The sequence below is a fragment of the Rana temporaria genome, chromosome 1, assembly GCF_905171775.1.
Source record: "Rana temporaria chromosome 1, aRanTem1.1, whole genome shotgun sequence".
Lineage (NCBI taxonomy): Eukaryota > Metazoa > Chordata > Amphibia > Anura > Ranidae > Rana > Rana temporaria.
The window spans coordinates 689567266-689585932 of NC_053489.1; the positions used below are offsets into that span (position 1 = coordinate 689567266).

Here is an 18667-nt window from a genome sequence, read left to right on the forward strand (position 1 = left end):
AACCACTTACTTACCTGCAGTATAGTAACGGTTGGACGTGTGAAATAGACGTTCTGTTTCATTGTCATTTACACAAGGTTATTGAACCACATTGAGAATATATCATGGCACAAATGTCAAATGTACTGCATGCCCAATTTGGGGGTATTTTTATTGATTTTCAAGTCGTTCATGTAATGCAATTTGTATTTTAATTTCATGTAAATATTCATATTTTTGTCTACCAATAAATGTAGCTATTTTGTATGATCATACGTCTCCGTGAATAAGTTTCATATTATAGACTGTCATATAGATTGACTTGTATTCAAAAATATCTTCATTAAAAAATAATTCATAATAAATACTGTGCGGGTAAAAATGACCATAAAAAAGCACAACACTAGGAGTCTCTAAGAATGTAGAATGGTGGCAGTGACAAGGAGTTTCTAGCAACACCTCCCAACAACCTTCTAACAAGACCAAGATCATTTCTAACAAGATCTTTCTGCACAGTAATTTCCAGCCAGTGAGCCTGTTATATAAAGGACCCAACATCGGCATATACTGTAAGCACTTAATACTCTCATACAACGATCAGTAAATCAGATATGAATTCTTATTCTTAATAAAAGGGAACACTTTCTGGAAGTGTTCGGCCTCCTCCAGTTATATAAACCGGGAAGTTTCAGACGGTTTGTTGGGAGTTTTCTGTGTCTGGTCTTTGTGGAGGAGGACCCTCTGATGGCCTACTGGTGGTGTCTGTCCTCTCTTACATCCCAGCAGGCTGTAGACGTGTCTCTGCCACTCCGAGGATGCAAAGTAATAGATCAGAGGATCCAGACAACAACTGATACTGCTCACACTGACACTGATGATGTAGACGATGTACAGGACGTTATTACCTTCGTTATAGACCTGCAGGAAATGCATGAACCAAATAACATTGGCTGGGCCAAAGCAGAGGACAAACACACACAACACCACCACAGTCAGGAGGATGGCTCGGGACCTCTTCTGGGCGCCCTTCATGCTCGGTGAGCTGAGACTGTGGACAATTCCAATGTAACAGAAGATTGTAATAATTAAAGGTAAAAAATATAAAAGTGCGATACAAATGGGGAAAATGTAGTAAACATGAAACCTTTCAACCAATTCGGCATCCAGAATATCATAACAAGTTGTGATCTTCAGGTCGGGAAATTGACGGGTTTGTTGCCTTATGAGAATCGGCACGGTGCTGACCATCGATATCACCCAGATGCAGCAACACACCAGCCAGGCTCTTCTCACGGTGCGCCAGGAAAGGGACTGGACTGGGTAGACCAGAGCCAGAAACCGGTCCACACCGATACCTGTCATCAGCAGGATGGATCCACGCATGTTACTTAAATACATGGCCGTGACAAATCGGCACATCCCTTCCCCCACCATCCAGTTATTTCCAGAGAATCGGTACACGATGTGGAAAGGAAGAATACAAACAAAGAGAACGTCGGCAGCGGCTAGATTCAGCAGGAACACCACTGCCGGCTTCTTCACCTTCACCTTCACCAAGAGCACGATGATCGCCATTATATTGAGAGGAAGAGACACGAGGAGAACCACGGTGTAGATGGAGGGCACAAACTTTGTCACCAACCAGCTGTTCATATACTCTTTAAATTCACGTAAAAACATTTTGTGTAGGACCTCGATTTGTTGGGTTTTATTACCTGAAAACATCAAAATATGAGGTGAAGTCATTGTGCGATAAACATTGTGCGGCATTTTTCACATTACATCAAACACGAGGACAGCTGGTGATCTCTTGTGTGTCTCCTTAATGTTGGGTGTCCTGAGATCTGCTGAGGATTCCAATGTAAGGGGAAGGACACAGCAGATCTCTGGGAATATGCTTCAGCTCTAGTAGGTTAGACACTAGGCTAACCAAAAGGCCCATCAGATCTCTGTGTATATGGTAGAGTGACAGGTCAGTCTTGCTGGCTGAGAGGAGACGTGGGACTACAATTGTATCATACTCACTTTCTCGTGCAGAAATGTCATGTTATATTCAGAATGTGTTTGTGTTTTCCTGCTGTTTTATGAAATCCCGTTGAGGCTAGAACTGATCACCGAACTTGTCTCCAGCAGCCATCTTTGCAAAGCTTCATATTCTCATTGGGAAACAAGTTCTCTCGAGATTTTGCTCACCATTTTTTGTTAGAACTGATATAAAAACAGAGCCGATCCACCATTTTAGGGTTGTGTGGAATTAGTGAGGGAAAGATACACTTCTTGTGAGGGAAAGCCAGGCCTTACACAGGGAGAGTATTCCATGACTAATGTATATCAGATAGCCCAATCTTCTACTATCCCCTTACCCCCCTTGTATTTAATCCCCCCTTTAACCCTGACTGGGGACAAAGAGAAGGCAAATTTATTAAATGCTTTCTTCAGCTCTGTGTATACAAAGGAGCATGGGGGAGGGGCTCATGTCCAAAATGGGGGTGGGAGTGACACAGCCCCAAATCCACAATGGCTCAAAAGTGACATGGTCCAGAAATATTTAGACAGAATAAAGGTGGATAAAGCACCTGGACCTGATGGCATCCATCCACAGATCCTAGGTGAGTTGAGCTCTGTCATTTCAAAGCCACTGTATCTAATATTTAGGGACTCATTAATGACAGGAATAGTACCACTGGATTGGCGCAGGGCCAATGTGGTGCCCATATTTAAAAAGGGAACAAAGTCTTTGCCAAGTAACTATAGACCTGTTAGTTTAACTTCTATAGTTGGGAAGAAACTGGAACGTTTAATAAAAGACCACATGGATGAGTTCTTGCTGGAAAAAAACTATTTAAGCAACAGACAACATGGATTCATGAAAGACAGAAGTTGTCAGACAAACCTGATTTCCTTTTATGAAGAGGTAAGTAAAACCCTGGACAGAAGAATGCCTGTGGACGTGATATACTTGGACAGAGGAATGCCTGTGGACGTGATATACTTGGATAGAGGGGTGGCTGTGGGCGTGTTATACTTGGACAGAGGCGTGGCTGTGGATGTGGTATACTTGGACAGAGGCGTGGCTGTGGACGTGGTATACTTGGACAGAGGCGTGGCTGTGGACGTGATATACTTGGACAGAGGGGTTGCTGTGGGCGTGTGTTATACTTGGACAGAGGCGTGGCTGTGGACGTGGTATACTTGGACAGAGGCGTGGCTGTGGACGTGATATATTTGGATTTTGCAAAAGCGTTGGATACAGTTCCGCACACACGGCTCATGTGTAAGGTAAGGTCTACAGGATTGGATATATCAGTTTGTAAATGGATAGAAAACTGGCTGAAAGACAGAATTCAGAGAGTCGTGGTTAATGATTCTTACTCTGAATGGTCCAAGGTTATCAGTGGTGTACCCCAAGGGTCAGCGTTATCAGTGGTGTACCCCAAGGTTCAGCGCTGGGACCCTTACTTTTTAATATATTTATAAATGATATTGGGTCTGAGATGAAAAGTAACATTTCTGTTTATGCAGATGACACCAAGCTATGCAGTGGAATAACGTCCTTGCAGGATGTCTCCAATTTACAAGCCGACCTCAATGCTCTGTCTAATTGGGCGACTGAGTGGCAGATGAAGTTTAATGTTGATAAATGTAAAGTTATGCACTTGGGGACTAAGAATATGCATGCATCATACATACTAGGGGGAGTACAACTGGGGGGGATCTGTAGTGGAGAAGGATCTTGGGGGGATACGTAGTGGAGAAGGATCTGGGGGGATTCGTAGTGGAGAAGGATCTTGGGGGGATACGTAGTGGAGAAGGATCTGGGGGGATCCGTAGTGGAGAAGGATCTGGGGGGATCTGTAGTGGAGAAGGATCTGGGGGGATCTGTAGTGGAGAAGGATCTGGAGGGATCCGTAGTGGAGAAGGATCTGGGGGATCTGTAGTGGAGAAGGATCTGGGGGGATCTGTAGTGGAGAAGGATCTGGGGGATCTGTAGTGGAAAAGGATCTGTGGGGATCCGTAGTGGAGAAGGATCTGGGGGGATCCGTAGTGGAGAAGGTTCTGGACGGGATCTGTAGTGGAGAAGGATCTGGGGGTTTTAGTTGATCATAAGCTCAATAATAACATGCAATGCCAAGCTGTGGTCTCCAAAGCGAGGAAAGTCCTTTCTTGTATAGAGAGGGATGGACTCCAGAGACAGAGATATCATTTTGCCCCTGTACAAATCATTAGTAAGACCTCATCTGGAATATGCAGTTCAGTTTTGGGCCCCAGTTCTCAGAAAGGATATCGGGGAACTGGAGAAAGTGCAGAGAAGGGCAACCAAACTGATAAGAGGCATGGAGGAGCTCAGCTATGAGGAAAGATTAGAGGAACTGAATTTATTCTCTCCTGAGAAGAGGAGAATAAGGGGGGATATGATCTCCATGTACAAATATATAAGAGGTCCATACAGTGGACTTGGAGTTGAGTTATTCACTTTACGGTCAACACTGAGGACAAGGGGGCGGTCTTTACGTCTAGAGGAAAAGAGATTTCACCTCCAAATACGGAAAGGTTTCTTCACAGTAAGAGCTGTGAGAATGTGGAACAGACTCCCTCCAGAGGTGGTTCTGGCCAGATCAGTAGATTGCTATAAGAAAGGCCTGGATTCTTTCCTAAATGTACAGAATATAACTGAGTACTAAGATTTGTAGATAAAGTTGATCCGGGGAAAATCCGATTGCCTCTCGGGGGATCGGGAAGGAATTTTTTCCCCTGCTGTAGCAAATTGGATCATGCTCTGCTGGGGTTTTTTGCCTTCCTCTGGATCAACTGTGGGTATGGAGTTGGGTGTATGGGATTGTATTGTGTTTTTTATTTTGTTTGTTTATTTATTTATTTTTTTGTGGTTGAACTGGATGGACTTGTGTCTTTTTTCAACCTGACCAACTATGTAACTAACTATGTAACTATGTAACTAACTATGTAACTATGTAACTATGTAACTAACTATGTAACTATGTAACTATGTAACCCATTAACGAGAGAGACACAGAAGTTGGAGTAAAATCGCCACAACAGCCTCTTTTATTTTAAAACTCAAATAATTAAATATTTTAAATAATTCCAAATCTTTATTCATTATTTTTTTTTAACCAAAACAACTTTATTAACACCCGTCTAATTGGTCTTTGACAGTGTAACGGAATGACCCGGGACACCCAGAGACTTTGTGAGGATGGGGGATACTCCTGTGTCAGCGTCACTGATAACTCTTGGGTCTGAGTCCACCCTGTGCCCTTTGGGCATGGGGTGGCAAGTGAATCATAATTCATGTATTACATGAGATGGGACATCACTGATAGTTCGTATTGCAGGATTTTGAGATACTGCAAGATGTTGGCCCAACCAGTCAATAGTGACTCATTCTATGATCAGCCCTGACTAGTGACATGCTAATTGAGTCAGGGCTTGGAAGACATTTCATTGTCCTTGTGTAAAGGTGTTGTAACGGACAGGTGTTAATCCAGGTCTGCTCCCAGACCTCTAATTATGTATGCTAAATACTGTTTATGTGTGGAATATACTTGTTGGAGACAGAACGTCTTTCTGGGGATGTGGATTAGAAAGAGAGCATTGTGTGATGGTGTTTTGTTTGTAATGCTGTTGTAAAAGAATGTGATTGAAGCCCCCACGGTGTGATGTGTGGGTGGGGACAGTTTGATTGTTCCTGTGCCTTGAAAACTGTATAAAATCTGAGAGTGAACCATTAAAGTTGTCTTCATTTTGAAACCAGTAATGGAGCAAGTCTCGTTATTCTGGGATGTCTGATGTCTTTTGGACGGTTGGAGTGTCAGATGAGCTGTCGTAGTTGATGGAAGGTCGTAAACGGTGGTGACCGTTACAGACAGCAACCCCACTTAACCTCTCTTTCCACCACCACACTGCGGTACCATTACCATATCCGGCCTCCAGCCGAATCCAGCTCAGAGACACCCCTTTTTTTTACCCCGTAGTGCACCATAACCGTATTCCAGCGGACACCGTTCCACTGGAATAACCCCAGAAGGGGCCCATCCCACTGATGAGCCCCACCATTTCCATTACATCTGTTAACTGTCACCATCAAAGACCAAATGACACCGCCACAGCCCGAAAGGGTAACCCCCTTACCCTTACGGGCCCCTCCACACCCGCAGGGCCCTCTGAATTCCTTCCTGCATACCCAAGGCCCACAAATCCATACCCACGTCGGTTAGGTGAACAGCATCTCCACGCAGGTACCACATTAACCTCCAACTCCGTGTGACAAACTACCAAACCACTGTGCCGAGCCACAAACCTCCCCACCACCTTGTTCACCTTGATCCTCCCCTTATTGATCCTAGCCACCGACCTCGCCATGCGCCAAGTGGTCCGGGCAACAATGTCAGACCACACCAGCAACATACCTGGGAATGCTACCCGGAAGGTCAATACATCTGCCTTAACGGCTGAGATCAAATCCCCTTTGGGCCTAACCCCCAAGTCATCCCCCCCCACGTGTAATACCAACACGTCAGGAGGTCGGTCGAGCCGGACATAGCGCTGCACCTCTGGCAGCACCCTTCCCCACCCCATCCCCGGAATCCCCAGCCACCTAATCCTCACCTACCGCCTGGAAATCCCCAACTGCCTACCATCCGGCCTAGCATCTGCTCTCCTGGCCCCCCGGCAAACAAAGGAATGCCCCATGATCCAAACGAGGCGTGAATGACCTCCCTCTGAAAGACAAAACGGAGCAATACTCTTGACCGCCGCCTCATCCAACCCGCATCGGGCCGCCTCAGTAGCCGCTCTGATACGGAGACATTTCCTAAACATCGCCACAAATTGGAACCGTGACACGAACGAACCATCCCCATGCACCAAGAACTGCCCCTCCAACACCGGGCGTACCGACAGGAACTCCTGTACCACCCGCACAGGGCAGACCCCCGAACCCGGTAGCGGATACAAAAACACATCCACCCCCTTACCCTTTTGATCCGTTTTAGACCGCCGAAGCCTAAAAAACACCCTGTCCTCTGAAGACCTCACGTCACCCACTTACAGGCCCCCGCTACCTTTTTGGAAGGGCTAACCAACTCCCCCACACGAAACGCCCCAAAAAACGCCACCGCAAAAAACGCCCGGAATAAACTCACCTCATAACCAGAAGAGCAAATCTCCCCCAGGACCCCACAAATCTTCTGTAAGACCGAAAAGGAAACCGGTCTCCGCATGTCCCTGTGAGCATGACCCTTTCTGTACAACATTACCCCCAACAACCTGCAGACCCCCGCCCCCAACCCCCAACAATTTACACAAAACAGAAGCAACATCCCCAGAAGACAAGGAACTCAACTTACCAGGCTGGCTGGGATCGTCCCTCACGCCCTTTGGGGTGCCGACATCTGGGGAGTGGGGACCTATGAGGGGGAGCACAACAGTCACCGAATATTGATGTTTTTTTTTAATAAAACCAGCCGATTCTAATCGTAATTAATGTGGGAAAAGCAATGTTAAAAGTTTATTTTTAGGGAAACCACCGCTTTAAGTCACTATACAGTCAATTTGTTACATCTTATCTCGTCTTGTTATGTGAACTTTGACCCCACTTCTCATCCTTCAGGACTAGTTGAACCTCTGTGTTCATAAACAAAGGTATCTCCCAGACTACTGCGGCCCGCCTCCAACGCTATGCCCTATTCTTGGGGGCATACAGCTACAAAGTTCAGTATCGTGGTCATGATGCCAATGCTAATGCGGACGCTATGTCCTGACTGACAGGGAGGTCCATGGACTCTTCTCCACCGGTCAAGAGTTGTCGTTGTCGGTTCAATATTGAGTTGGCTCCACCCTTTGCAGCTATAACAGCTTCACCTCTTCTGGGAAGGCCGTCCACAAGGTTTAGGGGTGTGTCTATGGGAATGTTTGACCATTCTTCCAGAAGAGCATTTGTGAGGTCAGGCACTGATGTTGGACGAGAAGGCCTGGCTCACAGTCTCCGCTCGAATTCATCCCAAAGGTGTTCTATGGGGTTGAGGCCAGGACTCTGTGCAGGCCAGTCAAGTTCCTCCACCCCAAACTCGCTCCTCCATGTCTTTATGGACCTTGCTTTGTGCACTGGTGGGCAGTCATGTTGGAACAGGAAGGGGCCATCCCCAAACTCCTCCCACAAAGTTGGGAGCATAAAATTGTCCAAAATGTCTTGGGATGCCGACGCCTTAAGAGTTCACTGGAAGTAAGGGGCCAAGCCCGACCCCTGAGGAACACCCCTGCACCATAATCATAGCTCGCAACTGTCCCTGATTTCGAGCAATGTCCCTCTGTCCCTCATCCCTCCTCATTTGTCCATTGTAACAGTCACCACCGTTTGCGATATTCCCATTCCATCAGCCACGACAGCTTATCCGACAGTCCGACAGACATCAGACACGACCCATTCCATTTCCCAGAATAACGAGATCGACAAGCTCTGTTACTGGTTTCAAAATGTATGAATGAATACTTTTAATGGTTCCTTAGCTTTCTTATATACACTACAACTTGTTACAATAATCAAAGGAACAAAGAAACTCTCCACCCACACATCACACAATGGGTCTTCAATCTCATTCTTTTAGATAATGACATGCAGGTGAGTTAATTACTACTCATTACCCAGACAGTCTGTCTCCGCATGCAAGTTCCCCTCCCCTGTTACACAAACACATTCCTTTACTAAACATAATTGACATGCTAATTCCCTACCCCTGAAAGGAGACATCTGACCTTTCAGACTTAATTAGTACAATGGACACAGAATGTAATCACAGCAAGATACTTTAACATCCCATAATAGCCAGCCAGGCTGACTCTCAGTTTCAATCCACACACAAAACAGTATTAGCATCACACAATGGAATTTCTAGGAGCAGACCCAATAAACACCTAAAAAGCATGTGTCCCCACATAAATGAATAATGTCCTATTGACCTGGTGGGGTCAGAATAACCAACTTGTAATATCTCAAGATCTCCTGCAATACCTGAATTATCATTAATGTCCCATCTCATGTAATCCGAGATATCAGTTCTCAGTCACCCTATGCCCAAAAGGGGCATAGGATGACCCTAGACCCAAGAGTCATTAGTGACACTGGCACAGGAGTACCCCCCATCCTTCAAAGGTCTCTGGGTGTCACGGGTCATTCCATGGATGGCCTTCCCAGAAGAGGTGAAGGTGTTATAGCTGCAAAAGGCGGAGCCAACTCAATATTGAACCCTCCGGACTAAGACTGGGAGGTCATTAAAGGTCATGTGTGTGTAAAGGCAGGCGTCCCAATACTTTTGACAATATGGTGTATAAACCAGTGCATCCAAAAAACAAAAGCCTGCAATATCAACTAAAATGTGTCCAAAAATTAGAGTCCAAAATCTTCTGAAGCTCGTCCAATATTCTGATTCCCACCAGTGTCCAGAGGAATCTGTGACTGAATCGCACACCGAGCATGCCAGAAGATGAAGAAATACCTCGATGTGTGAAAGCTCCTCCCCCGTCATGCACCCACCCCTGAGGAGATCGATAATCGGAGATCGCTGTGAAGGATTCATCATTCTGCTCTGTGCCATGAGCCTTTATGACCCTCCTTACTACTCTGAGGTCCAAACACAAGGGGGACGGCTGGGGCCCCTCACGGGTTTGCACGCTGTTACTAAGCTGGTATCTCCGCAGGTTTATGGTGGCGCTGCACTCATTTGGGGCAATCGATCGTTGTAATAACACCTATGTAAAGTGTGACTCCAGACAAACTTTATTTGGGAGGCTCAGGAAAGGGTTTGTATTGGTGATTGTGTCCCTGCTGGGTGATTTCCCCCTCCCATTCTCTCCAGGTGACACCACATTCGTCAGATTCTGATATGGTGTCACAAGGACAGGAAGTAATGAGGAGAACACAGACACCAAAACTTACCTTCCCACACTCCATCCAAGGAAAAGGAAAAGTCTTGGCTGGAGTTCCACTTTAAAATACATTTTACAGAATAATGGAAGCATAAAAAAGACTTTTCATAATGAAGCTCCTTACCTTTAATAGGCGATTCACCTGAGAATAAGAGAAGAGAAGACACAGAGTTAGGTTTGATCTTCCATTGATATAAAAGTCACTTTATACAGAGTAGTGTTGGGTGAACGGTTCGGCCCGAGCATGCGTTCAGGCCGAACAATGGCTGCTCACCCATTCGGCAAACCCCCAAAACCGTTTGTTTGGCCGCCAAACGTCCAAAATTCACTGCGCTACTGCACATCGCATTGAAAGCCCTGCTTGGCTGAAACAATGAAAGCTTTGCCCAATCAGGGCACAGAGCACTGTCACAGCCATGATTGGATGCTGTTATGATGAGGAACCGGATCCATTGAGAGTCGGTCACACTCACCTGTCATGCGAATCGAATGCGGGGAAAGCCTCATCCAATTCACATAAGTGTGAACCCGGGCCTCAGTGTGCAATTCTGATTCTATTGTCAGTGTAGAATATCGGTTTAGTGTGAATCTAGTGATAGTTCAGGGTGAGTGTAGCGACCATTCATCTTTACATTGGTGTCAGTTCATTATGTCAGGAGAGGTTTACTGCAGTATATTTCAGTGTGTTATTGCACGTCTACCGCAGTATATTTCAGTGTGTTATTGAATGTCTACCGCAGTATATTTCAGTGTGTTATTGCACGTCTACCGCAGTATATTTCAGTGTGTTATTGCACATTTACCGCAGTATATTTCAGTGTGGTATTGCACATTTACCGCAGTATATTTCAGTGTGTTATTGAATGTCTACCGCAGTATATTTCAGTGTGTTATTGCATGTCTACCGCAGTATATTTCAGTGTGTTATTGCACGTCTACCGCAGTATATTTCAGTGTGTTATTGCACATCTACCGCAGTATATTTCAGTGTGTTATTGCACGTCTACCGCAGTATATTTCAGTGTGTTATTGCACTTCTACCGCAGTATATTTCAGTGTGTTATTGCACGTCTACCGCAGTATATTTCAGTGTGTTATTGCACTTCTACCGCAGTATATTTCAGTGTGTTATTGCACGTCTACCGCAGTATATTTCAGTGTGTTATTGCACATCTACCGCAGTATATTTCAGTGTGTTATTGCACGTCTACCGCAGTATATTTCAGTGTGTTATTGCACTTCTACCGCAGTATATTTCAGTGTGTTATTGCACTTCTACCGCAGTATATTTCAGTGTGTTATTGCACGTCTACCGCAGTATATTTCAGTGTGTTACATGCACGTTTACCGCAGTATATTTCAGTGTGTTATTGCACGTCTACCGCAGTATATTTCAGTGTGTTATTGCACATTTACCGCAGTATATTTCAGTGTGGTATTGCACATTTACCGCAGTATATTTCAGTGTGTTATTGCATGTCTACCGCAGTATATTTCAGTGTGTTATTGCACGTCTACCGCAGTATATTTCAGTGTGTTATTGCACGTCTACCGCAGTATATTTCAGTGTGTTATTGCACGTCTACCGCAGTATATTTCAGTGTGTTATTGCACTTCTACCGCAGTATATTTCAGTGTGTTATTGAATGTCTACCGCAGTATATTTCAGTGTGTTATTGCATGTCTACCGCAGTATATTTCAGTGTGTTATTGCACTTCTACCGCAGTATATTTCAGTGTGTTATTGCACGTCTACCGCAGTATATTTCAGTGTGTTATTGCACATCTACCGCAGTATATTTCAGTGTGTTATTGCACATCTACCGCAGTATATTTCAGTGTGTTATTGCATGTCTACTGCAGTATATTTCAGTGTGTTATTGCATGTCTACCGCAGTATATTTCAGTGTGTTATTGCACATCTACCGCAGTATAATTCAGTGTGTTATTGCACGTCTACCGCAGTATAATTCAGTGTGTTATTGCATGTCTACCGCAGTATATTTCAGTGTGTTATTGCACGTCTACCGCAGTATATTTCAGTGTGTTATTGCACGTCTACCGCAGTATATATTCAGCGTTTACACCCACAGAGGAGGAGGAGCCTGCGCTCAAAGGAAAACACACGCCGCTGTCTGAGGTCTGCACTACTGGGGGGGTTACTGTCTGAGGTCTGCACTACTGGGGGGTTACTATCTGAGGTCTGCACTACTGTGGGGGTTACTGTCTGAGGTCTGCACTACTGGGGGGGTTACTATCTGAGGTCTGCACTACTGGGGGGGTTACTGTCTGAGGTCTGCACTACTGGGGGGTTACTGTCTGAGGTCTCCACTACTGGGGGGTTACTGTCTGAGGTCTGCACTACTGTGGGGGTTACTGTCTGAGGTCTGCACTACTGGGGGGGTTACTGTCTGAGGTCTGCACTACTGGGGGGGTTACTATCTGAGGTCTGCACTACTGGGGGGGTTACTGTCTGAGGTCTGCACTACTGGGGGGTTACTGTCTGAGGTCTGCACTACATGTGGATATTACAGTGGGGGGAGGGGGAGGATGTGGATATTACAGTGGGGGAGGGAGATGTTGATATTGCAGTGGGGGGGGGGGGTTTTGCTGATCCGAAAAATGATCCGATCCGTGACTCCTGATCTGAGGAACGATCCGAAGCGTGAGTTTTTTGATCCGTTGCACCCCTACTTGTGTTACTATGTTGATGTTTTAATGTTGGTTTTCATTATGTGCTCCCCACAAATATGTGATCCTATGTGCAGTTGCACACGCCCCCTTCATACATGTGATACATAGTATTATGCACCCATGCAATGTGTTTATTTTGTACCCAACCCCAATCGCTCAGCTGCTTCATTTAAAGTCCCAAATGTTCTTCATGTTCCTCAATTGTTGTGCTCCAAGGGCAGCCTGTTAGATTTTAAATGTATTGATATTATGTTATAAAGGTCTCTGAATCATTTTGGTTTAGACATGGTAGCTTTGAGGGCAAACAAGGTCAGTTACATTTGTTGTAGGCCACATCTATTCTTGAAGACTTGCGTCAAGAAAGAGGTTGGAGATGTTACTTAAAAATACCTAAGTGAGTGTGAACGATCATTACCAACCTTCTTTGGAAAGCTAGATTTGTGCTTAGTTAGCTGTTAAACCTGTATAAATGTACACGTGGTAAGCATAGTAAGTTAGGAATCTCGAGGGTCATCCCGGCCCTACGGAAGCCTCAGGGTGGGGATGGGACCCTCACCCAGGAGAAAGATCATAAGGGGCTCTTTCCAGCAGAGAAGATGTAACATCTATTTCCTCCTTCTGTAACTTTGTGATGCCTACCTGCCATGATGTCTGTAACAACGTAACAATGTAAGCATAAACTGTCTAGCTGTCATAATCGTTGGAAGAATAAAACATCGTATAATGAAGGAATTTATGTCTGAATATTTTGGAAGCAACGCCTGGAGAGGAAGAGGTTTTTGACACATTGCATGATACGTGTTAGAGGCATATGTCCATTATGTCCTCTCTGTTCTATCTCTGTCTCCTCTTCCCCCTGCCCCCCTGGCATCTAACACAGCCGACGGCGTTCAATTCTCCGATGTCCTCACTCGTGACCCTGCAGACTGAGACTAGTGGGTGGTGCTGGCGCCGTTCAATTCTCCGATGCCCTCACTCGTGACCCTGCAGACTGAGACTAGTGGGTGGTGCTGGCGCCGTTCAATTCTCCGATGTCCTCACTCGTGACCCTGCAGACTGAGACTAGTGGGTGGTGCCGACGCCGTTCAATTCTCCGATGTCCTCACTCGTGACCCTGCAGACTGAGACTAGTGGGTGGTGCCGACGCCGTTCAATTCTCCGATGTCCTCACTCGTGACCCTGCAGACTGAGACTAGTGGGTGGTGCCGACGCCGTTCAATTCTCCGATGTCCTCACTCGTGACCCTGCAGACTGAGACTAGTGGGTGGTGCCGACGCCGTTCAATTCTCCGATGTCCTCACTCGTGACCCTGCAGACTGAGACTAGTGGGTGGTGCTGGCGCCGTTCAATTCTCCGATGTCCTCACTCGTGACCCTGCAGACTGAGACTAGTGGGTGGTGCCGACGCCGTTCAATTCTCCGATGTCCTCACTCGTGACCCTGCAGACTGAGACTAGTGGGTGGTGCTGGCGCCGTTCAATTCTCCGATGCCCTCACTCGTGACCCTGCAGACTGAGACTAGTGGGTGGTGCTGGCGCCGTTCAATTCTCCGATGTCCTCACTCGTGACCCTGCAGACTGAGACTAGTGGGTGGTGCCGACGCCGTTCAATTCTCCGATGTCCTCACTCGTGACCCTGCAGACTGAGACTAGTGGGTGGTGCCGGCGCCGTTCAATTCTCCGATGTCCTCACTCGTGACCCTGCAGACTGAGACTAGTGGGTGGTGCCGACGCCGTTCAATTCTCCGATGTCCTCACTCGTGACCCTGCAGACTGAGACTAGTGGGTGGTGCTGGTGCCGTTCAATTCTCCGATGTCCTCACTCGTGACCCTGAAGACTGAGACTAGTGGGTGGTGCTGGCGCCGCACAGGCCGGTGGAAGGGGAAATAAAAAAAGCAGGTGCCGGATCATATTAGAAGGCAAGGCATTGCATAGTTGGAAAGTGCGGCGGCGATGGCGGCTGCGGCCCGCCACTACTTTTTTAACTGACAACCAGGCAAAACCGGCCCCAGGGCACTGTGTGCAGGCGGCCCACCAGGAATTTTCCCGGTATCCCGGTAGGCCAGTCCGGCCCTGGACTTTAGGTTACATTTGTGTTACAGAATGATGGAAACATAGAAAGATATTTAATAAATGAAGCTCCTTACCTGGATAGATCATGCCCACTGAAAACAAGAGAAGACACAGAGTTAGGTTTGATCTTCCATTGATATAAAAGTCACTTTATACAGAGTAATGAGGATGTACCATGTGACCTGAGCCCCAGTCACCAATCAGATCGTAGCTCACTGGTCACATGATAGAAGGGTGGTCAAAGTTCTTGAACTTGGGGGCCCCTGACATCACTAATGGGCCACACATAATATTCAGGAGCCAGTCCTAGACTGGAGACACATGAGATCTTTGCTATTACCCCCCTTTACACATCAATCCCCTCCCCCATATTTCCTATGAACAGCCCTCAGCAAGATCCAAAAATAACATTTAATCAAAATCCCATCCTTTACTGGCCTTAGGAAGTACCTGGGTAAGAAATACAGACTGCCGTATTCCGGGGCCACGAGGGCCACACAGTTAGCTCTGAATGGCAGAATAGGGCCCCTTGGGGGCAGGTTGGTCTCCAGGGATCTATATTCTGTAGAAGGAAGTTCCTGGCCTATTGTACAGTGAGAACTCTATGAGGATGGACAGATATTGGTGGACAGTCTGATCCTCTCTACCCTCTATGGTTACTATGGAGGCTCCACCCTCTGGCCATAGTGCCGTCCTTACCACGCGCCCTGCAGATCAGGGGAAGAAAACTGCCGCCTTCTCCTTCAGAAGAAGTATAATAATATTCCAGGGCAGGAAAAGAAGCTCTAGTGTGATTGGGCAACACAAACATGGAGAACATACTTGAGGGGGGACAGTTTACCTTGTGGACTCAAATAAAAGCCATCTACAGTATTTAGTCCCCACCAATTGTGCAAGTTCTCCCCCCACTTATGAAGATGAGAAAAGCTCCTCCCTCCTCCACTCATTACCTGTATCTTCTTCTATAGGAGGCTCCTCCTCCTCCACTCATTACCTGTATCTTCTATAGGAGGCTCTTCCTCCTCCACTCATTACCTGTATCTTCTTCTATAAGAGGCTCCTCCTCCTCCACTCATTACCTGTATATTCTTCTATAAGAGGCTCCTCCTCCTCCACTCATTACCTGTATTTTCTTCTATAAGAGGCTCCTCCTCCACTCATTACCTGTATCTTCTTCTATAGGAGGCTCCTCCTCCTCCACTCATTACCTGTATCTTCTTCTATAAGAGGCTCCTCCTCCTCCACTCATTACCTGTATATTCTTCTATAAGAGGCTCCTCCTCCTCCACTCATTACCTGTATTTTCTTCTATAAGAGGCTCCTCCTCCACTCATTACCTGTATCTTCTTCTATAAGAGGCTCTTCCTCCTCCACTCATTACCTGTATCTTCTTCTATAAGAGGCTCCTCCTCCACTCATTACATGTATCTTCTACTATAAGACGCTCCTCCTCCTCCACTCATTACCTGTATCTTCTTCTATAAGAGGCTCCTCCTCCTCCACTCATTACCTGTATCTTCTTCTATAAGAGGCTCCTCCTCCACTCATTACATGTATCTTCTACTATAAGAGGCTCCTCCTCCTCCACTCATTACCTGTATCTTCTACTATAAGAGGCTCCTCCTCCACTCATTACCTGTATCTTCTTCTATAGGAGGCTCCACCTCCTCCACTCATTACCTGTATCTTCTTCTATAAGAGGCTCCTCCTCCCCCACTCATTACCTGTATCTTCTTCTATAAGTGGCTCCTCCTCCTCTACTCATTACCTGTATCTTCTTCTATAAGAGGCTCCTCCTTCTCCACTCATCACCTGTATCTTCTTCTATAAGAGGCTCCTCCTCCTCCACTCATTACCTGTATCTTCTCCTATAAGAGGCTCCTCCTCCTCCACTCATTACCTGTATCTTCTTCTATAAGAGGCTCCTCCTCCTCCACTCATTACCTGTATATTCTTCTATAAGAGGCTCCTCCTCCTCCACTCATTACCTGTATTTTCTTCTATAAGAGGCTCCTCCTCCACTCATTACCTGTATCTTCTTCTATAGGAGGCTCCTCCTCCTCCACTCATTACCTGTATCTTCTTCTATAAGAGGCTCCTCCTCCTCCACTCATTACCTGTATATTCTTCTATAAGAGGCTCCTCCTCCTCCACTCATTACCTGTATTTTCTTCTATAAGAGGCTCCTCCTCCACTCATTACCTGTATCTTCTTCTATAAGAGGCTCTTCCTCCTCCACTCATTACCTGTATCTTCTTCTATAAGAGGCTCCTCCTCCACTCATTACATGTATCTTCTACTATAAGACGCTCCTCCTCCTCCACTCATTACCTGTATCTTCTTCTATAAGAGGCTCCTCCTCCTCCACTCATTACCTGTATCTTCTTCTATAAGAGGCTCCTCCTCCACTCATTACATGTATCTTCTACTATAAGAGGCTCCTCCTCCTCCACTCATTACCTGTATCTTCTACTATAAGAGGCTCCTCCTCCACTCATTACCTGTATCTTCTTCTATAGGAGGCTCCACCTCCTCCACTCATTACCTGTATCTTCTTCTATAAGAGGCTCCTCCTCCCCCACTCATTACCTGTATCTTCTTCTATAAGTGGCTCCTCCTCCTCTACTCATTACCTGTATCTTCTTCTATAAGAGGCTCCTCCTCCACTCATTACCTGTATCTTCTTCTATAGGAGGCCCCTCCTCCTCCACTCATTACCTGTATCCTCTCTATAAGAGGCTCCTCCTCCACTCATTACCTGTATCTTCTTCTATAAGTGGCTCCTCCTCCTCTACTCATTACCTGTATCTTCTTCTTTAAGAGGCTCCTCCTCCTCCTCCACTCCTTACCTGTATCTTCTTCTATAAGAGGCTCCTCCTCCCCCACTCATTACCTGTATCTTCTTCTATAAGTGGCTCCACCTCCTCTATTCATTACCTGTATCTTCTTCTATAAGAGGCTCCTCCTCCTCCACTCATTACCTGTATCTTCTTCTATAGGAGGCTCCTCCTCCTCCACTCATTACCTGTATCCTCTCTATAAGAGGCTCCTCCTCCACTCATTACCTGTATCTTCTTCTATAAGTGGCTCCTCCTCCTCTACTCATTACCTGTATCTTCTTCTATAAGAGGCTTCTCCTCCTCCTCCACTCATTACCTGTATCTTCTTCTATAAGAGGCTCCTCCTCCCCCACTCATTACCTGTATCTTCTTCTATAAGTGGCTCCACCTCCTCTATTCATTACCTGTATCTTCTTCTATAAAGAGGCTCCTCCTCCTCCACTCATTACCTGTATCTTCTACTATAAGAGGCTCCTCCTCCACTCATTACCTGTATCTTCTTCTATAGGAGGCTCCTCCTCTTCCACTCATTACCTGTATCTTCTTCTATAGGAGGCTCCTCCTCCTCCACTCATTACCTGTATCTTCTTCTATAGGAGGCTCCTCCTCCTCCACTCATTACCTGTATCTTCTTCTATAGGAGGCTCCTCCTCCTCCACTCATTTCCTGTATCTTCTTCTATAAGAGGCTCCTCCTCCACTCATTACCTGTATCTTCTACTATAAGAGGCTCCTCCTCCACTCATTACCTGTATCTTCTTCTATAAGAGGCTCCTCCTCCACTCATTACCTGTATCTTCTACTATAAGAGGCTCCTCCTCCACTCATTACCTGTATCTTCTTTTATAAGAGGCTCCTCCTCCACTCATTACCTGTATCTTCTACTATAAGAGGCTCCTCCTCCACTCATTACCTGTATCTTCTTCTATAGGAGGCTCCTCCTCTTCCACTCATTACCTGTATCTTCTTCTATAGGAGGCTCCTCCTCCTCCACTCATTACCTGTATCTTCTTCTATAGGAGGCTCCTCCTCCTCCACTCATTACCTGTATCTTCTTCTATAGGAGGCTCCTCCTCCTCCACTCATTACCTGTATCTTCTTCTATAGGAGGCTCCTCCTCCTCCACTCATTACCTGTATCT

At 46.1% G+C, this 18667-nt stretch overlaps 1 protein-coding gene across 1 annotated transcript in view; it reads right to left on the reverse strand.

Moving 5' to 3' along the window:
• Positions 1–263: 263 nt before the first annotated feature.
• The window catches only part of LOC120924745 (proteinase-activated receptor 1-like), a 42429-nt gene continuing 24025 nt past the window's right edge, over positions 264–18667 (reverse strand). The window contains exons 2-5 of the mRNA XM_040335768.1: positions 14762–14779; positions 10046–10063; positions 7347–7406; positions 264–1694 (exon numbers count right to left, since the gene is read on the reverse strand). Coding sequence (XP_040191702.1) covers positions 649–1694; positions 7347–7406; positions 10046–10063; positions 14762–14774 — 1137 coding nt within the window. The 5' untranslated portion in view covers positions 14775–14779 and the 3' untranslated portion in view covers positions 264–648. The remainder of the gene's footprint in view (positions 1695–7346; positions 7407–10045; positions 10064–14761; positions 14780–18667) is intronic.